Genomic DNA, 27,829 nt, shown 5'->3' on the forward strand with positions numbered 1-27,829 from the left:
AGCCTTTATTTTGAAAATGGTATAAGCCAGGTTCTTTCAAGGGGATAATTGGACTGCAGAGCTTTCAGTTTTTTCTGGGAAATTCACTTCTCTGAAGAGTGTGTTGTGGATACTGCAGAGGTGAGCAAAGTCCAGCAATACTCAGAGACAGGTAAACAGAGTCTGAACATCCCTGACTCATCACCACTATCGTCAGCCTTGATCTTGCTGGCTTTGTTTTTGAGAATTCTGTTCTCACAGTGACAGTCCTTCCCCCTGTCAGTGTCCTTGGTGAGAATTACCAGGAAGAGTCTGGCCCCAAAGAGCACAGAGAAAGACATGGAGACGTGGTATCTCTTTATCAGACCTTTATTAGCAGACTGTTCCCTACATGAAGAATCCGAGTTAGATTTGCATTATAACAATTTGTGGTTACAGCTACAAAGATGGTTGTCATTTTGCATTGATTTTTGCATTCTGATATTCATATTCTCATTAGGCCACACTGGTAGGAAGGAGCCACTGCAGAATTTATAACAGGTCTCAGGAAGAGGGGGGTGAAAAAAACATTGTATCACTAATCCATTGTTGTTTAGATTTCCACGTGGCTACTACTGACAGCACTGAAAGTGAAGGCAGAGTCTCACCTGGGAGACTCTCCGTGAACCACCAAAATCCGTCAGAGAAAAAGCAGCTGTGTGAGTGCTAGCAAATCCTTTTCCAATTTCTCACACACATCTCCACAGTGTCCTCCTGCATGTGATGAGCACTGGCTCAGCAGCAGGGTCTGCTGATCCAGCCTTGAAGCACAACTCTAGCAGCTCGTGTCCAAGTGCAAGTTTCCTTCCATCTCTCTGGAAATGTGTATTGTCTTTAGTCCCTGAGATTTCTCTCTTCCCCCCTTACCTAACAACTCCCCCAGGCTCTCTTAATTAACTGTTGTGACATTCAACATCCACAGACCTTCCACTTCCCAACTTCAGCCATCCCCCAAAGCCCTTCTGCCGTGCACAGAGGCCATTCCAAGCTAAGGCAAGCCTCACCGTGCACCCTCTCCCCAAGGTTCTGCTTCCTCATCTGCTCCCTTCTCTCCTATGGCTTCTTGCTACAGAATTTCTCTGGGCTGAGGTCCTCCAGCAACAAACCCAGACGTGGGAAAGGCAGTTCAAGCCCCAGAGGGAAGGTACACGAGTGACTTTAGCATCCTTCCCCACGACTCAGCTGTGTGATGTAAAAGAACTAATAGAGAACTTTTTAAAACAGGAGAAATACAAGCACAGTAACAATAATTAAACAAACCTATAAAAATAGTCTGAAATAACTCTGTTCAAATAAATACAAAATAAATATGCTTTAAGCAGTAAAACAGTGGAATGCAACGCTGGTCCATTTTACCCAAAATGAAAAGTTGGGTGAGGATCTCCCAGGCCTCAGAAGCTGGATCCTATTAACTAAAGCAGCCCATAATGCTATCAGAGAAATTTTAAAGCCATCTCTTTCCCTTAGCCTTATGAAAAGCACCCTTTGAAAGGCAAGCAAGCATGTCTTCAGGACTGAAATCTCACCTCTCCCAGTGACAGCCCCTCTCCCTAACACCCCTTCCCACAGCAGACATTCCTGACTTGGGGCCTCCACGGCACCAATGGAAACCTGAACATCCATCTACCAAGAGGTCTAAAGAGATAAGATAGCAGCATAGGCACGGGGCTTGGAAAAGGTTCACGAGCTCTCCTTGGCACCAGGCAGGGTGGAGTTGAGAGGTCCATGCAGGGGCTCTCACGTCGTGCTGGGAGCACAGCTGCACAGGAGCTGGGAGCTGTTTTGTCTTTGTTCACTAAAGCCATGCATCACAGTGCCGGGCAGCCCAGGGCTCTCCTGCCTTCCCCTTTCCAAGCCCCTGCAGAGAATAAGACAAGCCAATCCCGGCATGCAAAGGATACAGGCATGCAGGCTCTAGTCTGCTGCTTCTGTTAGTAAGTGCATCTTGTTAGTGGGTTTATGAGACACACTTAAACCTATAAAAATAAATAATCCTAATTCTTCATCAGGCTGGCTTAAGTAACCTTCAGCCTGGCTGGATAAACCACTGCCCACCAGCCCTCCAAACCAGTATAGATCAAAGTTACATTTCATGTCAATTCTTGGAAGCAGAACATGAATGTCTCCCACCCAAAGGAATATTGTAAACATAACAAGCCTGGTGTGGCAGCAGCTCCTACACAAGGTTTGTACAAATTTAAACAATGGGCAGGAAGTTAAACAACTGAATGGAAAAAGCAGCTCTCTGAATGGAAAAAGAAGCTCTTTCAGCAAGTCAGAAGGTGCTCATCTGTAGGCAAACAGCTCTGTACAGGCAACACGCTGAGAGCAGACCTGTAACCCAAATCGTTGCTACTCTGTCATACTGCTGGGAACTGACCTCAGCAACTCCCACCTTAAGATCTCCCAGGAGTTCAGCTCCTGGTCTCCCAAAAGGCCCAACAAAAAGGACCCCGTGATGGTTTATGTGGAGCTCTGAGTAGCAAGATGGCAAAGGACACCAGATCCTCCCCTCCCCCTTCCTTACTGACTCACAATCTGAGATTTCACAGCTTTGCTTAGTCAGCTTAGTGTCGACACATTCACAGAATGAGAGATGGCTTATATGTCTTGGGATTGCATCCCAAGATTTCAGAGTTCCGAGTCCTCAGCATCTCCTGGTCACCGTGAGTCCACACCCAGAGTCATCTTCAAGTTCTCATACACCACGTAGCTGATGCTCACAGCTGGGATCACCTTCATGAAGTTGGGCGCCAGACCCCGGTAAAGCCCAAACGCTCCCTCTGTCTTTAGAATGTGTTTGAACAGTCCCCTCATGGTCACTTCAGGAGCACCCTCCACTGAAGCTGCAACAGGGAAAGCCACGATAAGTAATGCAGTCTATGTGGTGAAAACACTTTTGTTTCCAAGAGCAGTACTGATCCATTTGCTTTCAGATGTCCCCAGAGCAAAGGTGCTTTGTGGGGGACACCACTGACTTCTCAGCTACCCATTCTGTCCTCCACACTGCAAGTATTTTCTCAAACTGCTCTGCAGATGCCCTCAGCCCAGAACTGCTGATCTGAGCAAAACAGAACCTCTGTCCTGAAGGTCCTTGGCCCCAGAGGTCAGAAGGGCAGCACAAAGTCCACTGTCCCCTTGCAGCATCACAAACAGCCCGCGGCTCAGCTGTGGGGGCCAGCTGAGGCTGCTGTTGCAATGCTGACACTAAAGAACTTTTAGCCTTGCTCAAAAACAAAGGCAAGAGTTCCCACTGTTCTGAAAGTTCTCACCTTGGGCCTGCATGCGTGTCCTCACAAGGGCCAGCGGGTAACTGGCAAGCTGCCCACAGGTGCTGGAGATGGTGCCACAGGCCAGCAGAACAAAGACCCCCGGGTCAGCGCTGTTGACAGCGTAGCGTTGCAACCAGGTATTTTTTAGTGTCTGGAAGGAACAAGCCCAAGGTCAGCAGGGAAGAGGCAAGCAAAGGAGTATCACATTTCATGAAAGCTCTAGAGTAAAGGCCCAGAAAATTCCAGGAAAGTTCAGCCAAAAGCACAGGGCTTCTCAAATCTTTTTGAGCTGCTGTTGCCGTAGTGCCTGGGGAAAATCCTTCCTTTAATTTTCTGCTGCAATTTTCTCATGAAGAAAAGAAGCAAGGGACCATGCATGATGCATGGTTTATGAACTAGAATCATCATATTAAATTCTATTTTAAGCCATTTTTGGGTAAAATAAATACATTTGTGCCCCATAAGGCTGTTCAAGAAAGCTTTGATAAATTACTTGAACTGTTGTGACTGACAGGTCTGACAGTGATAAGGCCACACAAGCAGCACAGCCCTACAATAGCTTAACAATAACATAAAACATAATAATTGTTAGGCTTAACCTAACAATAGGTTAAAGGCTTCATACCTCATAGACTGCCAGGTCAATACCAGCGTATGGAATGATTCCCAACATGTTGGGGATGTAGCCTTTGTAGAAGGCAGCCATTCCTTCCTTTGCAAGGATGTTTTTGGCACAATCCAGCATGCCTGAATATTGTCCCGTCTTCCTTAGAGCCATCCGTGTTTTCAGAACCTAGAAGACAAGAATAAACAGCATGAAGGCCTACAGGAGAATCAGCAGGAGAACAATGTACAGACAAAGTCATTCTTAGGAGCACGACTGTCAGGACCACAGCAAGTGTCCCGCAAGCAATACTGCTCGGCACCACCTCTGAGAACTCATTAATTAAACACACAGTGCTGCTGTTCTACCCACATCTTCCCATCCCTGCCCCTACCCACGAGCCCTCGTGGGCTGGACTCAGCCTCCTGCCTCACCTCCATGGGGTAGATGCTGCTCTGTGCGATGGCCCCAGCCAGAGAACCAGCCAAGAGCCGCTCGTGGATCCTCAGCATTTCCTGGTCAGTACCAATGAACCGCTTGATCTGCAGAAGCCAGAACAGACAGACATTGAGGCTCCGGGACTTAGCCATCGTTTCCTTCTCAGCTTGTCCTCCTGCAGTCACAGCTGTGCCCTCACCTGCTCGTAGGCCATGAACTTGATGGCTGACTCGGGTGCAATCTTCAGCACGTTGATGCCGTTCCCTCTCCACAGTGACCTGGGGCCACCCTCGCGGATCATCTGGGTGAAGCCGCCGATGATGCACATGTTGTTACTGCGCGAGGCGTGAACCTGGGGGACAGGGACAAGCCTGGATTAGTTCCAGTCCCCATTACGACAGTGCAACGTTTTTCTGTAATCCAGGGACAAAAGGGCGCTTTTTTATTTACCCAGAGAGTTGCCAAGGCTTTAATCCCTTCCAGATAACTTCTACAATGGGAAAGCAAGCTTCTTTTCTTTTTTTGCCAAGTCTAGCGTTAACTAATCAATCTAATCAATATCTCCCTCTGGAATGCGAGGAAAGGTTAAACAGGCAACTGTCTTGGCTTTTTCCCATACCTAGCACAGGATCAACTACCCATCAACTTCTCAGCTGGTTCTAGAGCAGTGACAAAGCAGGCTAAAAAGCAAAATTTTCCAACGCCTTCCTAACTGACCACATTCACTTCAACTCTCATGGCCTCAGGGTCTCTCAAAGGAACACAGGATTTTAACCTGTTTCCCCAAAACCCAAATTTTCCATAAAACTGTCTACTACACTACTGGCAATTTTGGCATGTCTACCTCCAAAAAGATTCTCTGTACTTTTTCTAGTCAACAAATGATAACTTTTTAATATGAGTTTGATCACTCAAATATTCAAAATGCTTTTAATAATAGCAATGAAAGAATGACAAGATTAACGCTGGCCAGAGTGCTGTACTGTATTGATGAACATTATCACCTCCCAGGTAACCACAACTATTAAAGGAATCTGCTCAGGTATTTAAACAAACTGGAACTTCTCCATCATACCTGCATGAGCACTTTCAAACGGTCCAAGGGAGCTGTGCAGGTTCTGGACACGGCACCTGCACCTCCACCTGCAACCAGATGTCTCCACCACATCCCTGTCTGCCTCTCTTCCACTGTGAACTCATCAGGGACAGTCAAATTCTCTCCTACATCGAAGATCTGCAAAAGGAGAAGGCGTTGAGAAATGCTTCATCAGGCAGTGATCTTGCTGAAGTTTTACTGCTCTTTACTAGCACCAGGTGCTGAAGTACAGGATGTGCTTGGTCCAAGCCAGCAGCTTATCTACAGCCACTAACTGCTGTGCCTAGCCACAGGAGCTGCCACTGCTGGAATGTGTCACAGGGGAAACAGAGTTCTGATTTCAAGATCTCTCTCCAAGATCCTGGCAACTGCTGAACATTTGTCTACATCAAAATACTGCAGGTATTTAGGAACAAACTGACCCACTGCAGGCAGCTGCATGGCAGAAAAGCTGGACCTCTCCAGAACCTTCCAAGCTCGCAGCCCGTTAAATCTCATTACGTACTATTCACGTACAGATAACTCCAGGAAGGATGGCTGCCTCTGGAATCAGGTTCTAGTTTTAACAGGTCCTGAACCAGCTGGGGCTGGCCACTGGCAGGAAGGAGCTCCTGGAGGTGCACACCAAGAGAACAGCCTCAGCTCCCTGCAGCACTGCAGTCGTCATCACCTGTGCCAGCAGCTGTGACAGTGATATGTGGCAAGATTACAGCTGAGGACAGGAAGCAATTGAGCTTCAAGAGCTACAGGGAAGCTGTGAACCATGAAGAGAAAGATAAGGACTGCTGATAGCAGCTCCTGGGGGCCAGGACTTGGACCAAGAAGCTGGGCAAAGACCTGTTGTACAAGAGCTATTTCTTACCGTGGAGTGCTTCCAGTACAAGATGATTTCGGGAATGTTCTCCACGGGGTGCAGCAGGTGATAGTCTCTCCACTCATTCCAATCAATTGTCATTGTCCCATTTTTATCCATGCTAAAAAGATTGATCATCAGGTGAGCACACATTCCCACTGGGTGACAAATTCCTCCACCCCTTCCCTTTGATTATTCAGGCCTACACCAAAAAGAGCTTTGCAAAGCAACTACTAAAAGACTTCTAAAGAGACACAAGACAAAGCTAGGAAACCTGTTCACCAAACAATGCTGAGGCAGAAGTGGGCTCTCTCTTTCCTCCCCTCTCTCTCCCTTCTAACCAGCCCACAACAGTATTTGCAACCCCTCCTACCAAATTCAGGGACACAACTGACACTGAAGGGAAAATAATACTTACTAGGTGACAGGACCCCAGAAGTGTCCCGTCCTTATTCTGACACACAGGCAAACAGACAGAGGGAAGGTAGCAGAGGAAAAAAAGAGGAAAAAAACAGCACAAATAAGTGGTTGTTAACATGTTAGTGCCACATGCATAAAGCACTCAGCATTTCCAAAGAGCAACTGCACAGTCCCTCTCCACAGCAGCAAGCTCAGGGCAGCAGGACAGTCAGACAGGGATGCAGATCAGCTTGGGTGCAAGCACTTGCCCTCAACAGGTCAGGGAGACAGTAAGTCTCAAAGCATTATGATTTCAAAATTGTATGCCAATTCACAGGGAAAGATCAAAATAGAAAGTAATAGGAAAAAAGGGAGGAACCAGAGTCTCTGGAAAGTGCATACAGGGGAAAAAGAGATGGGTTCCATGTCCCTATATTCCTTTCTAGTTCCCTCGACATAAAACAGAAAAACCAGTGGAATCTTCACCTCTTCAGTATTTTCTCTGCCTGCTGTTCAGAGATCTTGACTCCCAGGTCCCGGAGAGACTGGACAATCTCCTGGGCATCGATGCGGCCTGCGAAGACAAGCCAGTGAGCTCAGGGATACATCTTACAGGCTAACACATGCACCAGTCCACCCCTGAGCAAGAGAAAGGTGTTTACCATCATTCTTTTTATCCAAACTCTTGAAAACTAGTCTCAGCTTCTTTTCATGGTCTTGGAGATAGTGAACAAATTCCTCAAAATCCAGCTGTCCATCCAGGTCTTTGTCTCCAGCCTTCACAATTTTCTGTTCAGAAAAAAACCAAGAACTGTCAGTTCCTTTGTTCACTCAGACAGATCTATCTCCCCTTCTACCATCTTTAAAACATTTCCCACACAACTTTGACTTTTTCTCCAAAAAGTAGCTGACAGAATTGTAATTCTTCTAAGAGAATTGAGCAACGCTATGGAGTAGAAAAGTCACCTGATTCCAACTGTTTCCCAAAGTCCATTACACAGATGAAATGCCTCATGTTTTTATTAGGGACATTATGCTAGTGTCATGTGTCTAATCTCAGGACTGTACCTTGATTAACACCTTGCAAAGTCCTTGTGGAGGTGGAGGTTCTAGAACTGAGTCAACAGATCTGCATAAAAAGTGAATCACAAAACTTGAGCTTATAAAAAAAAACTGAACAGGAGAAGGAATTCCATGCCTACTACAATCCTTAGAGAAGTAAGCTCCCTCTGGCAGTAACTAACACCAGCCAGCAAAATCCTGTCCAGCTCTAGCGAACACAGCCAAAGATAAAAACCTTTGTGAACTGGTTTAGGCACCCTGAAGCTACGTGCTTTAATTACACAAGTTTCCATGAGATACATAAAGAGCAAGAATAGGTTCTTAGTAGGACAAAGCTAAAATCAAGATCAAACTGTGCCAGACATCTAGGACAAGGTAAATGACTAATTAACTCACTGCAACTGCAACTGACTGAGGCAACAGCCCATGGACTGTCCTCTCTAAGGGCACATGGCTGCATGTTGACAGGTGAGGTGATCTCCAGACTGCAAGAATGTGGCTCAGGGAGTTCCTACCCCCCTTCTGATTCAGTCACTTGCCTTTGACAGCTTTAAGTCTTTTTCAACATCAGCAGCAACACTCAATGATGTGTGATTCAGTCAAGTGCATCACCCAAAGTTTTGGTTTAATTCTTGTAACATTTATGTTAATAGCAGATGAGTTGTTAAAGAAGCTCTGAGCTGAGATGTGGGTTAACCCTCTGTTCACCAGTATCTTGTTCAGTATTTAGGCTTCCAAGTATTAGGCAAGCCTAAACTCACTGTGATATGTCCTCAGTCTATGACCACCAGTCCCTTTCATAAGCCTGTCTTTGTTTCAATGTCATTTTTAATTACTTCAGTACTAAATAATTTGCTATTGAAATGATCTCCCTCACCCAGCAAGTCCCGTCTCTTTAGCCCTAATGCTATGAGGATTATTCCTAATCACTTTATGAACCTTAAATAAGAAAGCGCTGTCCCAGCTGCCCTGACCTCCAAGGCATGCCCAGTATTCCTAACCTGCCATTTATCATATGACCGTTGTGAAGTTCAGATACGACCTCACATTCAACTTGTGGGCTAAATATAGACCAACACCCCTCTCCTGTCAGCACATGGGCTCCAACAGCTGAATCAGGGCTTCCCTCTCACTGGCAACCCCCAACCAGTTGACAGGCACTAATAATTCGGAGGCACTGTAAGAGAGATGTGACTCTGCTCCTTCCCTCAGCTGCAGAAATGCAGCCCGAGTGATCAGACTGCAGGCAATAAAAGCTTTGCCCTGTTCACCTTCCTCCCCCACAACCACAGCACAAAAACGCTGCCTGCCCGACAGTAACCCACAGCACACGTGTGAGGGGTGAGAAAGCCAAGCTCCCAGCATCTTCTCTGGAAGTGTGAACAAGTATCTGCCTGCACCTCTTCACTTTCAACAGCAAACACGAGATCTGGCCATTAACAGCTTTTGGCTGCAGAAGTTCCCGTGGTCACCTGCAGTCACAGCCCCTGCAGCACACTGTGGGAACCCACACACCTTCCAGCCTGCTGTCCGTGTCTTTGTAGAGGCAGAAAAAGCCTCCCCTGCTTGGCTGATCAATAATCAGCTCTCTGGGCTCTTGACAGCCTGATCATGAAAAAAAAAAAAAGTAGCAGCAAGATGAAAGCAAGAGCTGTGACACATCAGGATGGAGAACTCCATGGATTTAGTGCATGTCCCTTCCACAGCAAAGCAAAAGGGTCTTGCATAACCTTCCCCAGCTCAGCCCACCCACCCCTGGCTGAGTCACTGAGCTGCTTCCCTCCTCCCAGCACAAACCTGCTCACCTCCACCAGCTTCAGCTGACTCTACATTACAGCCCTGCTGTCAGGAGGCATGGGGAAGGATGTAAGAAGGAGGAAGAGGATGTGAAATGCTGTATCTGAACAGACCCATAGAAGCAGAAGACTCCATAGTTTGGAAAACCCATTTTTTTCTATTTAACTCACATCAACTAGTTTAAACAGTCTTACAGGCACCGAGACCTCGCCCAGTTCAAAACAAAAGAATCAAAAAGAAAAGAGTTCACTCCACGCCGGTTCGGCAATCCCTGCCAAGGGGCACGAGAAGCATTTCCACGCTTCACTCAGTTATTACAACAGAGCCATCATGATCTTCTCCCCCTGTCAAGCAAGCCACTAAATGTATTAAACACCACCTGAATCGCTCCCTCCCTCCCTTCCGTTCCTCTCTCAGGGCCGTACCTGCTTCCACTGGCGGTAGGTGGAGAATTCCTGGGAAGGAATGAGGAGGCTGAGTCGGAAGATGGATTTGAGTTCGGCCGGCAGCCCCTTCGACTCAAAGTACTCGAACTCCGCCTGCCTCTCCCCGAACACCGGCACGTACAGACAGAGGCAGAGCATCTTCCTGAGCGCAACACTCAGCTGCCCTGCTCACTCCGACCGGCAAGGAAGCGAAGTAAAACTGAGCGATTCCCCGGAGCTAATTTCAGTATCTCGTGGAAAGGAAATGCCAGCCAGTCTCATGACACACGCCTGCGAGCGAGCCGGGCTCGGCGGGATTGGCTGCACAAGCCCTGCCCTTCTACTTAAAAGGGAAGCCGGGCTGCTGGGGCCCGCCCGGGAGACACGTGAGCCGCCTGCCATTGCCCAACGCCGGCCCCCATCACACCTCCCATCGCCGGTTAACCCTCACTGCCTGCCTCCCAACCCACGACGCCCGGCCAAGGGCCAGGACACCCTCCTGCTGTGCCTCACATCTGCTCAGTCCTTTTTCTGATCCTGTTCTCACCTCTGAGGGGATTTATACAGGTAGCAGTGGGCACCAGTCTGGATCGCAACCTCTCCCATCATGCCACACAGAAGGACTATCACTGTTGTCACCCTGATTTTCTAAGACTTTGCTAAGCCTTCTGATGTTTGCATTCTTGTAACGAACTTTCTCACACACAGTTCTGTAAACAACTTATGTTTTCTATTCTTTCATGAAAGAGGAGAGAATTGATAGACTCTTAGTCTGTCCAGTGTCATTGGAGAGGTGGCACTGTCACCCTCCAATCCACTGTCACTTTTGGAAAACTATAAATGTTGGAGTCAGAAAATAAAAGCCCTCTTTTTTGTTCACCTGGAGAGCAGCAGTGTCCGTGTCGTCTTTTCGTGTCGTATTACGACATCACTGTCTTCCCAAAAGTTATTTTCTTTAAAAGTGCAGTAAGAACAGGATGCAGCCACTTACTGCTTTAATAAACGTTTAGGATAGCCAGCTTAAGCAAAAGTTTTCCACTTTTGCAAGGTTATTTTGTTATGCCAGAGTTGACTGGCTTTGGTTGCAAGTTCTCCCAAAACCACTTGTGTCAGCTAAGAGCAGACAACCCCTGCACACAAAGATCTCTCCCCTCTGCAGCACTCCAGTTACCAACACAGCAGCAATAAAGCCTGTGGGGGTTTGTCATTGAGCCAAACACAGAGAAAATCACCCAAATCAAGGGCAGGCTTCAAAACAGCCCCAGCTGCTTCTAAGCCTCCTAGCCAAGCATCCACACAGCAGTGACACCAGCTTAATATTTTTCATCCTCTTCTGACTCCAATTAAACATTGCAGCCAGTTGTGTGCTACAAGAAGTGTCCTGGGCAGAACAACATTTTCCAGTTTCTACCCTTGACAGTTTAACTGCTTTGTAAGCGAGTTCCTGAGCTCTCATTAAGAGCAAGCCAGGCTGGAGGGAGTGTGGCACAAGCACCATTTAATGCGTGTATAATTACAGCTTTCTGAGCATTTGCTGCAGTTTGAGGTACAGGGTAACACCTAGCTCTCCAGAGAGAGTACCAATGTGCAGGAAGTAACAATGCTGCTCAGAACACAGCCACTGACTGCTGACATGAATTTCAAATAAAGTTATAGTCTTGGTATTAATCAGAGAAGCTATCATGCAGGGAAGATGCAAAAAGCCATAGCCAATAACCCAAACACTGTAATCCTATCTGCACCACAAGTAACAAAGTGTGTTTGCTGAACTGGTTCAAGCCAGCCAGGATAACAGCCTTCCCCACTGCTGCGGACACAGCAACATTTTCTAGCGTTCGTTGTGTTTGAACAGCCTGCCTGACAGAGCAAAGTCCAAGCAGCCCTCCCCTCCTCAGGCCCTCATGCACAGGGTGCCTGTACGTCTTCACCGTGGTATTTTGTTCTCTACAGCAAAGCCAAGGTCTGTAATGAGCTGATCATGGAGCTGCATGTCAATCACACAAACTGGGAATATTTAATCTGGGGCTTAATTTCAAGGATTTTTTTTTTTTTAAAGCTTAATGGATCACAACCCACAGCAACTCAGTACCCTTGGGATTTGTGACCTACAATGGCGTCCTCTGCCCTTCCTGGCGCACCTCACCTCCCCTGGCACCACGGCCAGGTTACCTAACTAGGCTTAACCTACTCCCTGCTGACGTCTCTCTGCATGAAAACAGGATCTTCTCAGGGACTCCAGATCCTCTTAAAGATCAGCTGCAGCAGCTCACTGCAGGCATGCCCACAGCACACCCCAGCCTTCCCACCGAGTCCAGTCTCGCTGCAAGCAGCACCTCAATGATACCTACACCCCACTGTCCAACACCAAACACCCCCACGGAGGGGAGCAGAGCAGGTACCCCCAGCAACAGGTAGTAAGTGAACAAATCTAACTCAGATTTGCTTCACAAAGCCTTAAGATCCTCCGTAGTCCTTCCCACGAGTTGCCAAGCATCACTATTATAGCTGCTTGGCAGCTCAGTTGCTATGCCAACATGATGCAGATTTTCCTAAGAAACTCTGTTTGGACTTGGCAGCTAGAGACAAATGGCAAAATCGGCACATTTTAGGGAAAAAAGCCCTTCTGCCGACGTCAGAGGAAAGGAGAAAGCTAGTGAAGTTAAAGCTGATTTTAAGCAGGGTATTAATTACAGAACAGTGAGCTAAGAAGGAGAGACAGATTACAAATGAAGTTTATACCAGCCATTCAGGTTATAATGACAAAGGGAACTTAAACAAGCATTAAGAAGTTTTTGTATTTCAGCTTTTAAAATCCTGGTAAAGCTGGAAATGCTCAGGAGCCAGGCAGCTCTCCAAGGCTGCAGGGATCAGTGCTGCTGGGACACTGGCATGGGGTCACTGGCCACATCTCAGCACACAGAGCCAGTCCCACTGCCCCAGCCTTTGCAGGCAGCAGCACACAGCCCAGGGCTTCAGGCACCAGCTATGGACAGTACATCCCTCATTAGCACTGTCTATTCCTGACCAAACCAAGGACAGGGCACAGAGCTCAAATGAAGTCACTCCTCCCTGATATTTCCATCCACCAATTCTGACACTGAAATGACACATCTCTGGGCCATGTGGAGCCAGCCTGGCTAATACCCTCTGCAGTTTCCTTGATGACAAGAAAAGTGAGCCATGAAGGAAGGCAAAACCAGCTCTTTCTCACTTCAGCAAACTCATTTTCATTTTATTTATAGGATTTGGTTCTTTTAAGTGATGCATGAGTTACCAGTTTCCATACCCTGCAATCCCCACTAACCTTTCTAAGTAATTTGTACACTTCTAGGCATCTGCTTCATCACTGGTTTACTACATCACCTCCAGAATGTACCTCCCAAGGGATGGAAAGATGCAGCCATACAAGGAGCAGGAAAGTATGCTGTTTAATTTTGAATTTACTTTGCTAAAAAAAAAGGCTCTAAAAATATCAAGTACCAGCAAGCGTCACAGTCACGTAACATCCTCCTTCAGAGGCAAAACAGCTTTCTGGGCTCCAACCCCATTGCTAGAAGGTTTCACTGGGTTCTGCTGACTTGGTCTTTTTTAATTTCTGGAAACTAGCTTATAATTAATTGGACAGTACAGAAAGTCCTCACAAAGCACAGAGAGTGTACAGTGTCTGAAGGAGGGGAGTTAATGATTTAAGAGACCCCAGCAGGGTAAAGAGCTGCAACCAGCTAAGGCTTTGCCAGGGGAGGGATAAGAGACCAGGCACAGCAGAGAGCACTATGTGGTATTTGACATAAAGGTAACCAGGGAAGGTGACCCGTTCCACCGACAACACAGGGATCCAAAGTTACAAGTCCAGATGGTGACATCAGGGGCAGATCATGCCTGTTTCCTGTGTACACAGATCCAGGGCCAACATAACACATTTGCAATCAGTATTTTCTCCCCATATTTGCAATAACAGCCTCGTGTTGGAACAGCTTGGAACAGGCAAACATCTGAGGAGGAACACAGCAATGACAAGCAAAGATTGAAGTACCAAGGCCAGGAAGCCCCTCCAGTCAGGTTTATGGATACACATCAATTCCTTACAGAAACCCCAGTACCAGGTGTGATATTTTGTGTGATTTTAGAAGAGAAGTAGTAACAGGTGTTTTTACAAAATGAAGTGGCCTACCAATCAAGAGACTGCTCCCAAGGTTACAGCCAGCCAGTGGCAGAGAACAAAAGCCCCCATTTTCTATTAACACCAAATAACGCTGTTTGCTCACAGTGGTTTATTATCTATCCCGAAGGCTGTACAAGACTTTTCCCAACACTTCTCCTTCAGACAGGTAACTGGAACACTGATATCTGATCAAGCACAAACAAGTCATTGCATCTTAACAAGTTACTGTCCATCAGCTGAGCCATGGGCTGGATGAAGCACAAGCCAGCCCGAATTGCAAGGTGAAACATGTCTGCATAATCCTCAACAGAAGAGCTTTACACTGTGTTTTACTTTACAATCAGGGCAAGCTAAAATTACACAGTCACAACCTCCTGGCAGATGGGCAGTTACTTCCTAAGAGGCAATAACTCCATTTTACCACATCTTTATCCTCTAGGTATTTCTCCATTAGCCAAACCTACGGGTTCCTGTGCAGCAGAACTTCCCAGGGTCACACAGGAAAGAGAAGATTGGTATCAGCTTTCAGAGAAAGCTTTATTTCCAGGTGTGAACAGATGGACTCTCCCTGACAGAGAGACCATTGTTCTCTGGAAGACACCAGAGATTTTCAGCCCCTATAATTCCAAGGTTTTCGTCACCACTTCCTTCAGTTCTGAGCCTCTGTCCTTCTTCAACCTCTGTGCACCAAAGTCCTCCTGAAAATGCGCATGCTCCTTTTTTGGAAGGGGATGCACACTGCTAACTGCTAAGGATAGAGATGAAGGCAAAAGTCCCTGCAGATTTTTCAGCCTGATTCAAGCAGGGAGTGGCTTCTGCTCCCCGGAATGTGAAATGCCGCCCTGCTTATTTCCATTCAAAACAGCAGCAGAATAGATATTAATGCTCTCCACAATTTAAACTTGTTCATCCCTCTTTTTAAAGAGAAAGCTCACAGAAACAACCATGCCCAATTCCCTGTGAAATAAACTGGATCCTGAAAGTCACACACCCCTATCCTTGCTGCAGCCCTTCGGTATCATCCCCACCCTTCACAGGCCTTATGCCCAACTCCTTCCCCCCTAATCCCAGCTCACACCCTTGGTTTTAAACCACATGTAGTCAGAGCTGACTGCACCATCCTCAGGGGAGACAGACAGCATTTCCCTCCATTAAATAAGCCAGAACTGCAGTCGGCCAGCACTGTGCTGGGAGCTCCAGCACTAAACTAAGCAGCTTTTGTTCACCTCCCCTCAGACAAAGCCTCACCATTTATTCTCTGCCAACTGTGCGCCCCCACCACCTCCCCACTCTCCCATCCCCTGGGAACTTCCCATCCTCACGCAGATTTTAGTCTCTCCCTTATGCCACCCGCTCCCCAGGGACAGTCTTTGCTCTCTTCCGGGCTCTGCCATTCAAATAATACAGCCAGTTACTCATTTGCTCAGAATATGCAAGTTTTACCAAAGGCTTGCCAAATTACCAGAGACTGACTCCAGAACATTTTAGGATGCATTTGATTCGGTCTGGGGTGCAGGGGTGGGACTTGCCACTAACCTGCGTTATCATTCCCTGTCCTCTCAGTCACGCTTTTCACAAGTTGCCCAGGAACCCTGGAGGCCCCCGTATTCCCCCTTGCCCCTAAACAGCATTTTTCTCCCACACTTTGAACATCATGTTTGGAGGGTTAGATCACCTCCTCTCTTCAGTCACTCCCCTGCCCCCCGCCCCCTTCCTTTCTAGCAAGCACACACGTTAGACCCTGCTCCCTTTTCCTGTTCCTCTCCCCCCTCCCCAAATTCACACACACACTCCACCTGCAACACCCCTTCTCCCAGCAGACCACACACTCCACTGTCATGTGCGCCAACCCCTCCTCAGGCCCCTGGATATCCCATTACCTTTGGAAAATGCTCTGCGGGTCCAACCACCAGTAGGATAGTTGGTCTCCTTTCAGTGGGATCAGTCCCTCTGTCCTGTGTCTTCCCCAACACCTTTGGCCCTTTCTCCCCGGGGCCTGGAAGTGGGGTGGTGTTTCTGGCCTCATCCTCTTTTTCATCTGCAGGACCTTGGCATATGGCCCTGGGAAGGAAGCTAGACAGAAAATGCCACAGGGTCTGCAGCATTGCTGCTCCAGCGAGCATCCCAGGCAGGGAAACCCTGAGCGCTCAGGAGCTGCCCGCTGCCAAGGATGATGTGACTGCACTACCAAGCACCCCCAAGACGGGAATCGGCACGGCAGCCAGCGGGAGCTTCAACCCAGCGACTCCACCGGCTCCGATTCTTTACAGACCGCTCCTGCGGACGCTTCCTGCCTTTTGAAATTGCTGCTACTGCAGTCGTGCCTGGCCTGACAAGCAGCTCATTGTACCAGAGCCTCAGAAATCTGATGGCAACAGACAAAGCACAAGCCCCCTGGCACGGAGAAGCCGAGACGCCGCGCTTCGGAGGAAAGCTAAAGATGAACCTCTCCGAAAGGAGCCTCTCAGAGCCGCCACCCGAGCTGCGCGTCCCGGCTCATCGCAGGCGAGCGGCGGTGCCGGGCGATGCCGAGCGCCCGGGCTGCGTCCCCACTGCAGCAGTGCCCAGCCAATCCTCGCTCCCGACACTGCGCCGCTCCGGAGCGCGGCGGCGCGCGCAGCCGCCCGGGAGCGCGCCCCGGGCGCGGGGTCCGCCCGCACGGGAACGCGCCCGCCGGCCCCGGGGAGCGGGCGCTGCCCCGGCACGGAGAGCGCTGCCCCCGGGCACGGAGAGCGCTGCCCCCGGGCACGGAGAGCGCTGCCCCCGGCACGGAGAGCGCTGCCCCCCGGCACGGAGAGCGCTGCCCCCCGGCACGGAGAGCGCTGCCCCCCGGCACGGAGAGCGCTGCCCCCCGGCACGGAGAGCGCTGCCCCCGGGCACCGAGAGCGCTGCCCCCCGGCACCGAGAGCGCTGCCCCCCGGCACCGAGAGCGCTGGCCCGGGCGATGCGCAGCGTCCGAGCGGTGCGTGTGGCTCGGCGGCCCCGGCTGCGGCTCTTTGTTAGGGCAGCAGATGGTTCTGCAGAGAGAAGCCGGCTTTGCCCAGCCGTGGCCGCATTAACCTCTAAGTGCACTCTCTCTCCCCAGTCTATTATGGTCTCATCCGTGCCTACAATAGCGCTTTGGTGCTGCATTGTGCTGCCGCCCTGGGCTCAGCCATTCATCAGTGTGAGAGCAGCTCAAAGCATCGCTGCTCGGTCGGCTGGCTGAGCTCTGCTGGAGGAGCCTTGAACCGCCTAGTCAAAGGTAGGATATTAACAGATATAAGCACAGGGACACATGATATTGCTTGGATTTCTACAAGAAATGCCACGCTTTCCTCTGTGCCACAGCAGCACTTGCTCATTGATGAGTGAGCTGTATTGGCCTCCCACCAGAACCCACCCTGGAGGAGCCCAGCATTTTCCATTCTACAGTTCATCAACTTACTCCATAGTCCCAGATTCTTTGTGTCCACAGAGGGCACTGCACGCCTCACTTCCAAAGTACTGTGACTCTTCCATAAGTTTGGGGGTTTTAACAGGCAGAAAAAATGAGTACAAACCCAGAGCTTCCATCACCTGGGGCTCCCTACCCAACACAGCAGAGCAAGAGCCACAGCAACAAGCAAAGGACCTCAGTTTTCAGCTTTTAACCTTTGGGAGTGACAGACTGCAGGACACTTACGGTATACAGATAATAGATGTGAAAAGACAATCCAAAATCTAAAAGGTCTGAGAGTCTTAAGCAGCCAAGTTGCACATGAATTTTGAGATGAACATCACTTTTGGGAACTTGCTGTCGTTGAATTCCCATAATGAACCTAAGTAATGGAAAAAGTGAGAGGCAAGTACATACAAGACACCACATAAAAAAAATTCTTCTGCACATACACCAGAATTACTTAAGAAGAAAAAAATGCTTTTTAATCACAAGGTCTATGTACAGTATGCAAGAAAGTTTTTTATCTTAGAATTTGACACATACCAACAAGTAACCACACATTTAAAATTTTTAAGTTATGGGGCAGTAACACTGGGGTGAGGGTGTGGGAAAGCCCAGTCCCTCTCTGAGGAATGGCACGGTCTGGTTCTAGTTGGGATGCAGTCAGCAGCTCAGGCACAGGCAGAAAAGACTGAGGAATTCTTGTCATGCCTCCATTACCCTGAGCTGCTGTCAGTCATCCCAGCCACAAGCACAAAAGTTAAACTACTTTCTAACACGTAGTGAATCAGATCCTTTAAGATGACATTTGGAAGTTTTTAATGCTCTCAAGCCAGAGGAACAAAGCAGATTTTCTGAACTGGGCACAGTTCTTTAAAATCAGCTTCTATTAGCCTAAGGCTGTGGTTTCACAAGCAGCTGTGAACTAATCTGAAGCTTACTGCCACTACAAGTCATCTCACACATCCACTTAAGCCTGCATTTACCTTGCTCCCATGCTCTTCTGACAACCTCATTAACCCAGCCAAAAAACGGCAGAGCTTTCCTGCTGAGGTAACCAGTTGAGGCTACCCATGGATGGGATCCAAAGAAGTGTGGAAAGGGCATCTGAGCTGCCTGCAGCTACAGGCAGGCTGCCCTGCCACTCACACAGCTACAGGTCACCATACAGAAGGCAAAGCACCCAAAGCAGAACTTGAGATTTGTCCTCTGTGCTCACTGAATACTCACAAGGCCCCATTTAGCAGCTGCTGTTACCTGACACTGTTACAATTGTTCCCCTGCATTAGTGTTAACATTAGTGGTGTGTGCACATCAGGGACCCCCATCTTCCTTTGTTCATGCAGAGATTTCGTAAGAAAATAATCATTTCTGCAAGAAATTACATGCCTGGGGTGTAATTAAGGCAGAAACTTAGCAATGCTTCTTTGGCCTCTGTCCTCACTAAAGGAAACCTCAGGGGAATTCTGCCACCACACTAATTCACACAACTCCTTGAGAACAGACAGAAATTTCTAATCATATTTAAGAAAAAAAAATTTAAAAGCATTTATTTTATCAAGTGGGGAATTTTATTAGGTCAGAATTATAAACCTAGTAACAGCAAGATGATTATAGCTAGAAGCAAGACAACTGCACTCCTACAGGGAATTCGTAGGGAAGTATTACTCTACCAACACCACCATGAAGCCAATCATTCACACAAGAAAGATGTAATAAATACTGTGAGTCCAGCATGAAAGGTGACATAAAGGAACACGAGGAACAAGAATTCACTTTTGCTAGAAATCATGAATGAACCCCTAGGCCAGAGTGAAACAGCTTTCCCAACCTCAGCTCCATTAGGAGACAGCTATTGCTGCAATTCCAGCTGTTTACGTGATCCAGACCTGGGATTTAAGGCAGAAAAAGCAGGAGGGCTGCTCTGAATGCTGGCTCTGGGCCAGCACACCAGTCACTGGGGACAGAAGGCGCCTGTGGCAGCTGGCCTGAGCCCTGCACACCAAAATGGGTAGTCATTAGATAGCCTGAGCAGAAGCTGACAATAAAGAGCTGTAATCTATCCAAATGGAGACAAAAGAGAGAGAAAAAAAGCAAGAGACTGACATGTTTTGCTCAATTATTTTCCTCAGTACTGCAAGCTGGCAGAGGGAGGTTCTGCGTAAGCCATAAGCTAAGGTATCTTTACCCTTTTCAGCCACCTCATCATACCTGCTGAGTCTAAACCTGCAATCTTCAAGCAAACACTTGCCTTTTCCAGGCTGGTGTACCTGGCAGAAATTAATTTTTACTTTAAGATGGTTTCTAGAAGACTTTTGAGTAAATGCACAGCGTTTTGCTGTGAACTTGTGAGCCTCATCACCGACAACCTGCTAACGTGTAAAAAATGTGAGAGGGAGGGCAAAAAGAAAGGGGGGGGCAGTGACCCCTCTCCTCCTCCAGCACAGGAAGAGCTGCTGGCATCTCTGGCTCCTTAGGTGACCCTGCAGGAATGAGCAGTGACTCATCTCCTTTGGGAGCCTGCTGGAAGCACCCCAATGCTGCCTGCGTGTGTGTGCCACCCAGAAATAGCACCCAGCCCCCAGCTGGGATGGGCCACCACGACTCTGCCAATTGCCTCTTATCTGTTCAAATTTAATTTCTGCAAGAGGAAAACGTTAAGTATGTCACTACTTCACACTTTTTTACAAAGCTGAAGTTAACCCTGCACGGTGCTTCTCACACCATGACATAAAACCTCAACATCTTGGCCACTGCTGCTTAAATAATTAAACTGTCTGGTGACATTCAAGTACCTTCATATATTAAGGTGACACAGCATAGCTCAGGGAACACTACAAAGCAACCCAGGTCTCCTCCTTACAGAAACCCTGGCACAAGGAATTAGCTACCCACGCTGATCTATTCAGGCATCCACAGCCAGTGCCAAATACAAAAATACAGAGAGCTGGCCAGGGACAGGGAGCACAGAGCCACTGCCCAGGACTGAGAGTTCCACCAGTCATATCGTATTATATGAGGAGCAGGGATTAACCAAGAGACAGGGCATCCTTAATACTCACAAATTAGAAAATCAACTTCTTGCTGCACCAGACAGTTAAGCAAGAAAACAGGTAGTGAGAAAGGATGGCCCTGCAGCAGCCCAGGCCCAGGCCTGCCCCTGCACACTTCTCCTTAGGCTAAATGATGCAGGTTCACATACCAAGCAGCTCTGCCTTTCCAGGCAACTCACGATCTAAAAATTTCAAATATTTCTCTTAGAGCGGAATTCTCCGCTGCAAACCATTTTAGCTGCCAGAAGCTCCCCTGCAGCTCATGACTTGGGAGCTGGAAAAACTCAGACATCTCAGCTGCCTTCCCATGAGTTATCACAGCTATGCTTCTTCACCCAAGACAAAGGCTGGGCCATCATTAAACTGTGCTCATGTCCCACATTCACAGGGACAAATATAGCAATAGGGCATGAACAAGAACAAAGACTCATTTCCCATTTGCTACAAGTAGAGCTGTAGGAAAATCCTCCCTCCCCTTCTCCTCCTCCCAACACTGTATCACGTTATATTGTGCAAGGGCCCAGGGCTGCAGCATCACCATTCTGTAGGGCTCTCAAACAAAAGACCAAGTCTTTATTATGGCTTTGATGTCTTTTATTAATGTTCACCAACCATTTAAGGGTTCTGCTCAATATTCAGCTAGATTAAAAATAAACAATACGTATGCTGAAGACTGGAGTTTTTTACCTGCTGTTATCTCAGTAATCTGACACCTCTGTGAAAGGAGGTTTTGCCCAGAAGTTGACCTCTTCTCCACAACCAGCAGCTTGACAAGAGGAAATGGCCTCAAGCAAGGCCAGGGGAGATTCAGGGTGGACATCAGGAAGCATTTTTTCACTGAAAGGATTGTAAGGCACTGGCACAGGCTGTCCAGGGAGGTCACCGTTCCCAGAGGTGTTCTCAAAACAACTTAGTGCTACAGTTTAGTTAATATGGTGGTGCTGCATCAAATGTTGGACTCTGTCTTGGAGGTCTTCTCCAACATCAACTATTCTAATAATCTGTGCAGATGAGGACAAGGAGATGTGTCCACTACTTACCAAGGCACTGAGCACTGGTCACTAAAAAATGCCCCACAGAACACACTGAAAGACCAAAGCACTGCTGCATATTCTACACAGACACAATCAGCTGCTTTGGATGAGTTTTGTTGTTTCATTGCACTCAGGCTGAGGGGTTCCCACAGGCATTCACTTCCCTACAAAGCTCAGAACAGAGCCCATCCTGCAGGAGCAATCCTGTGAGGCCACAGCAGTGACAGTCAGGATGCCCTTCTACTTGGACAATGCTGACATTTAAAATTGATATGCTCGAGTCAAAGTTGCACCTACATCTCTCAAAGGTCAGCCAGCAGCCCTTGGTCATTAGCACTGTGCAAATAAGACAAAGGTCTCTGCTAAATAAACCAGAGAACCATCAGGCTTCTCCAGTTTTCTGCAAGATAGGACAAAAAACAGTCCTGGAAGGACAAACACCCCTCAAGAGTTATATACATGGTCCTATATGTCCATAAAGCAACACTTGTCTAATCTGCAGTTGTTTGTTTATATGCAAGGAAAACACGCAGGAGCAAGTTTCTCCTGTGCATATTTGCATCTAAAACCTGTCTCCCAGCCTCCCCCCAGAACACGGAGAGGACACACACTGCCCATCTGATGCATTAATCACACTAGGGCAGGGCTGACCAGAGACCAGGTCTGGGTAAAGACTTTCCCCAGGACAGTTCCCTGCTCCCCAGCACCCTGTCCTCCTGTATCCCTGCAAGACCTGGCAGAGTCACAGCCTGGGGTGGCTGCAGTGCCAGCCTGTCTCCCTGACATTCCCTGTCCCAAAGCTCTCACTGTAGGGGCTGCTGGCCAAGGCTATTAATAACCAACACAGTGCCTAGAAGTTTCCTTGTGCCAAACCCAAGGCCTGTCTTCTCCAAGTCTTTTCTGCAGCTGTCAAGAACTCATGTGATTGATTAGAGTTCATTTGAGTCTTCAGCCTAAATCAGAGAAGGCAACAAACCCCAAATTCATACCAACTAACCACTCACCACAGCTTTGAAAGTTTTATCTACAGTTAAATCACTGACCTACAGTTCTGCTCTTGCTCAAGTGCATGAGAACAGGGTCTCCATCAAACCACACATTTCATAATTACAAAGAGCAAGAACAGGCCTCCACTCCCTGCAGATCCAGCAGAGATGATCTATTTTGTTTATTATTTTAATAAACATTACTCATGAATGTGTGACTTTAATTAACATGTTACTGAAAACGGTTTCACCTTGTGTTAAACTGGTTTGGGTATTCACAAAAGGTAATCCTTTGGGATTAGTAAGGAGATGGGTGGATGGGAAGTTGTTGGCAGCAGAAGGCAGGCTATCAACTGGAATATCAAACTGTAACAGTATTTGTCTGATACAACCTTGTGTTGCTCAACCCTTCAAGATGAATTACAAAAGCCCAGCTAAAAGCACCACAAGTGCCCCAGCAGGATTCAGGACACACAAACCATAAAAATGTGATAATGCATAGATGTGTATAGGTTTGGAGATGTATTGTGAGATCTAAATGAGAACTGGAGAGATATTCCAGTCCAAATTACAGAACAGTATTAGAATTTTGCTCTTTTTATCATAAACTGACTTCTGTAACACAGTAAAAACTCAGGTCCTCCAATTCTGGATGGCTGTGAATAGAAAACAGGTGAAAGCATCACACTGGAGAAAGTCCCTGCTCCTCCTGCCCCTTACAGCTGCTAAGAATTGCAGTACATTGTGCATGGTATAGAACAGAGTATCCAAAAGTGCTGAAGAGCAGAACAGTCACAGAAACACAGCCTGAGAGGAAAAATTAAATGACGTCATGACAGAAGATAAAGTATTGATCAGAAACAAGATTAAATTTTTTTACGATTGCAACTGCTGCAGTAGAAAGAGTTTCTCAATCCATCCGTGGAGCCACTTGCCAAAGAGCTAACTGATTTATTATCCCAGAATGGCACGGGCACAGCTGGAAGAGTCCAGGGACACACTTCAAATGCAAAGCTGTTCAGAAGCCTGACGCAAACAGAACACTGCAGAGTCCAGCTGCAGCAGCACAGCTTTGCTCCTTCAGTACATGGGAAAAGTAAAACACAGACCTTGGGGGAAGGTTTGGACAGCCAGGACCTGAAGATCAAAGTGGAGATACAGGGCTAAGGAAGAAGTGATGAAAGCAGATTTCAGCAGCCTGGGAGCTGATGTTTTCCATGGGGAAGCTGATACCAAGGGAGCAATCACAGCTGAATACATGAACTTAGGAGGAGAGAGTATCACAGGACCAAGGAGGACATCACTGTTAGGGTAGAGGCAAAGAGGACATTTGGGACTGAAAAGAGACAAGGGTTATGTTTTCTCTGTTTCTTAAAGTGAACTAGTCCAGCAGAAGATGCTGAGCACTACAGAAGAGGCAGCAGACAGAAGTGGCTGCAGACAAAGTTCACCACTTTAGTCTGTCTCTAGGCAGCTGGGATTAATTCCATCAGTTCAGACTGTCTGGAACTTCAGCAGCAGAGATGAAGTTTTGGAATGGCACTCCAGCCCTGCAGTTAATCAGGATCAGTAGGAAAACAGTTATATTAGCAAACACACAAATATTACCATCACACATTCTTTCAGCAATAGGACATCTCCAGATACAAAGTAGGAAACAGTTCTGTCTCAGCACATTTCCATTAAGTGCATATTTCAAGCTCCATAGGTCTATATAAAGTCAGAAAGCAACAGTAACAGGACATTTACCATCCCAGAGGTAGATGAAATTTAGCAGTAAAAGACTATCCCTTCACACAGTAGAACAAGAAAGGCTTCTTAAAAATTCTTCACATGGTTATCATTTTACTGCCCAAACAGAGTGAAGTATGTGGATTGCTTCATGCTGACCAGTGCAAACAAGCATTTCGTTACAAGGCTCACTGGTCTGGCACACTGTTATTTGTCAATTGGTTTAAAGATAACAGCATGGGTTAAAACAAAAAAAAAAAAAAAAAGAAAGCATCGTTTACATAAGCAAATTCCACCTCAAAGGACATCTGAGTGCAAGCCCTTCTCTCCCCCACCACAGAAGGCCACCTCTAAAAGAGAAAGCAGCAATTTTCCAAGGATGCCACAAAGGGTTTTATCTCGGCAAGAGCTCTCAGGCATTGAAGGAGCCAAAATATTGCTCATTTTCTTTTCAAGTTCAGCCCAAACGTTATTGTTACCACGAGGACTTTTAGCCCACTGACGCAGGGAGATTAGCAGCTCACAGCTAAGATTGGTGATAACCTCACTTTCCAGCCCAATGTTTTCTCCATCTGCTCCCAAACATTAGAAGGCAACTCCCATATCAAATGTACTGCTGCATGGAAGGAAAAAGAGAGTGCACCACAGGCACCAAGTAATTTACTAATCACAAGCAATCCATGTGATTTATGCCTAAATTGGTCTCCAAATACCATGCTCGATAAATCAGAAAGGTTTTCTATCTTGACACTTAAGCACTTTCCCTGAGCGTGACCTCACATTAGTTAGGCTTTGAGGTGCCATAATTAGCTGAGGATGGAGCAGAAAAAGGACTGACTTATTAATAGAACTGCCTTGGAAACAGGAAGTTTATTTGATTTCCCTAAAAACTGCTCGACACGGAAGTTCGCTAGCCAGCTGAAGGCTGTTCCCACATTTTTAACTGGAACTTGAGAGTGTTGAACTCTGCATCCTCACTCTCAATGGATTTTACCCTGCTAAAGGGGAAGCTCTACCGTACTAACAACGCTTTGCAAACTCTGGAATGCTTTGAGTTGGGAAAGGACCTTAGGGAGCAGCCAGTTCCAACCCCCTGCCCCTAAATCCAGTTGCTCAGTGCCCCTTCCAGCCTGGCCTTGAGCACTTCCAGGGATGGGGCAGCCCCAGTTTCTCTGGGCAATCTGTTGCCAGTGTTTCACCCCCCCTCTCACTACTGATGTGGAAGAGGAGCCAGAGGAAGGGAAGGGCTGAGGAACAATACTGACAGAAAGGGCTGCAGCAGAAAGACAGGATTGTTAAGCAGCATCCAGCCAGCTCCCTCCGGCAGCGAGCTCCGGTCCCCGCAGAACGGTTCCTCTGTGCCACTCCCGCCAAGCAAAGAACCTCTCTGCTGGGAAGTAAAAACGCAGTTTGGTTTAAGGCGCTTCCTCCCGGGCTACAGAACGTTAGGCTGGATCGAACTGCATGCAAAGAGAAGGGAATGCAAACGGAGGCAGGCGTGCAGCTGTAAGCACAGAACTTTCTGGGTCGCGGGGGACTTTTGCCAGAGGTCAAGGATTGGGCCCCAGAGGTGGCAGCAGGTCAGTGTCACAGGCATGCACAGGTGACCTGTGGTACAAGCAGAGGGACATACCCAAATGCACCCAGCACAAACCCCCATGGCACTCATGTTTCTTCTAGTAACAGCACAACTGAACTACTCACGAGATCACACTGCCAAGGAAGTCTCGTATTTTACAGCAGCTACGAAGATGCCAACCAAAAAGAAATGTCAGAAGTTAAGATGCTGGAGATTCAAAGTTAGAAAGGAACTAGAAACTCTGGAAAGGACTGTGTAATTAAAGCACTCAAACTGGGGCACCACTCCCAGAACAGGGAGAGAATAGGAGCTGTCACTTGAATTAAGTATCTTTTCAGTGACTCAGAAGTTATTCTTAAACTCTTCTTCCTTCCTGTAGGACTCAGGCACTGTGTAGTGGCACATCCCTTGCTGCACCCATGTGTTTATCTCCTATCTTCACATGATACTCAGCTTTTTTATGGCCCTGCACATAAAATACAAGCGACTAGGCAGGGGAAATTGCTGCAGCACTGAGGACAAGCCACATAGACATATAAATTACACCAGTCACAGTTAAATAGAGCAGCATCATGTTGAACCTTGGAGCCCTCAGCATACAGCATCACATAGAGCAGTGTGAGTACAAAAAGCTCCCTGAAAAAGAAAGCCAGAGCTGCATGTTTTATACCTGCAAACCGTACGGTGCAGCAGCCTCCCAGCGTTCTAAGATATTTCCAAACCCATAAAATAAACGAGTCTGGCATAAGCCATCCTGGGCAAACATGAGTAGGAACACGCTGCCAGACTCATATGAGGAACACAGCGATGGAATGAAACCTGCACGATTATCCTGACTGCAGGAATCGCTCCCAAAGGACCTTCCACTAGTGGAAGCCAGCATGCAAGCTGCCCTGTCCTGAGTCCTAGAGGAACACGATTTCCTTGATGGTTTTTCCGGCCCAAACACTAAGGTTTTAATCTTATTAACTACAGACAGTTAATACCGTGCATGCCTCCAGGTAGCAAGCAAGCCGATTCCTCCGGGTCTAGCGTGGAAGGCAGCAGGATGGCTTTGAGGCAAGGGCCCTCGGGGAAGGGAGCGGAGCGGCCGTGCCGCATCCAGCCCCGCTCTCGCTCGGGGAACAGGACGCCAGAGGGACGCGGGTCCTGCCACGGTGCTACCATGCGCTGGTGCCACCGCTGCCCCGGCAAGACACAGCTGGAAGTTCTCCAGAGTCCACGTCCTGCTCCCGAGACAAACACAGAGAGGGCTCCGGAGCGGGTGGGGGACGAGGGGAGCGGCCAAACCCTCCCCGAAGCCCGGAACGCGGCACCGCTCGGCCCCGCCGCGCCAGACCCCACCGCCCGCGCCGCTCACCCGCAGATCCAGCTCGGAGCGGTGCAGCCCCAGGCGGCCCAGCCCCACGGCCAGATCGTGGATGCAGAGCGCGCCGTCGCGATTCACGTCGAGCTTCTGGAACAGGGCGCGGAGACGCCGGTCCTGCTCGGAGGCCTCGCACAGGGACCGCCCGCAGGACCCCGCGTTCCCCCCTCCGCCGCCGCCGCTCTCCGCCGCAGATCCGTGCGGGGACCCGCACGGGCAGAGAACACCGCTCACCACCGGGGAGGCGAGAGAGCGCCGCGCCCCCGGCATGGCCGCGCCGGCACCGAGCACCCCTCACGCCCGCGGCACCGGCAAATGGCGCCGCTTCCGCCTTCGCGCCACGCGCCGTCGTCGCCACGTGACGCCCCGCGCCGGCCAATCACAGCGGGCGACGCGCCCTGGCACACGCCCCGCGGCGCCCGCCCGGAGCGGCGGGTCGTGACGTCACGGAGGACGCCCCCGCCTGCACCAATCGGGAGGGAGCGCCGCGGTGTTTCGGAGGGTTGCGCAGGGGGCGGTGCAGGCGCGCGGGC

The 27,829-nt window shown here is 48.4% G+C and overlaps 1 protein-coding gene and 1 long non-coding RNA gene across 7 annotated transcripts; both read right to left on the reverse strand.

Annotated features, from left to right (window-relative positions):
- Window positions 1–330: 330 nt before the first annotated feature.
- SLC25A25 (solute carrier family 25 member 25) lies at window positions 331–27,632 on the reverse strand. Of its 6 annotated transcripts, none has more exons than XM_038156167.1 (11): window positions 27,291–27,632; window positions 7,343–7,469; window positions 7,167–7,254; window positions 6,700–6,735; window positions 6,291–6,402; window positions 5,408–5,566; window positions 4,532–4,684; window positions 4,329–4,436; window positions 3,916–4,083; window positions 3,291–3,441; window positions 331–2,864 (listed from the first exon to the last, which is right to left on the reverse strand). In XM_038156167.1, exons 1-11 carry the CDS (start codon window positions 27,564–27,566, stop codon window positions 2,680–2,682), a joined length of 1,563 nt encoding a protein of 520 aa, XP_038012095.1. In that variant the 5' UTR covers window positions 27,567–27,632; the 3' UTR covers window positions 331–2,679. The 6 variants fall into 6 exon arrangements, with proteins under 6 accessions (XP_038012095.1, XP_038012096.1, XP_038012099.1 ...); XM_038156168.1 differs by lacking the exon at window positions 27,291–27,632 and adding an exon at window positions 16,007–16,828; XM_038156171.1 differs by lacking the exon at window positions 27,291–27,632 and adding an exon at window positions 9,965–10,360.
- LOC119709012 lies at window positions 24,153–27,087 on the reverse strand. Its single transcript, XR_005259270.1, has 4 exons — window positions 26,917–27,087; window positions 26,056–26,094; window positions 25,617–25,738; window positions 24,153–24,170 (listed from the first exon to the last, which is right to left on the reverse strand). It is a non-coding gene; the product is annotated as an uncharacterized LOC119709012 (long non-coding RNA).
- Window positions 27,633–27,829: the final 197 nt, after the last annotated feature.

This window comes from Motacilla alba, chromosome 17 (assembly GCF_015832195.1).
Source record: "Motacilla alba alba isolate MOTALB_02 chromosome 17, Motacilla_alba_V1.0_pri, whole genome shotgun sequence".
NCBI lineage: Eukaryota > Metazoa > Chordata > Aves > Passeriformes > Motacillidae > Motacilla > Motacilla alba.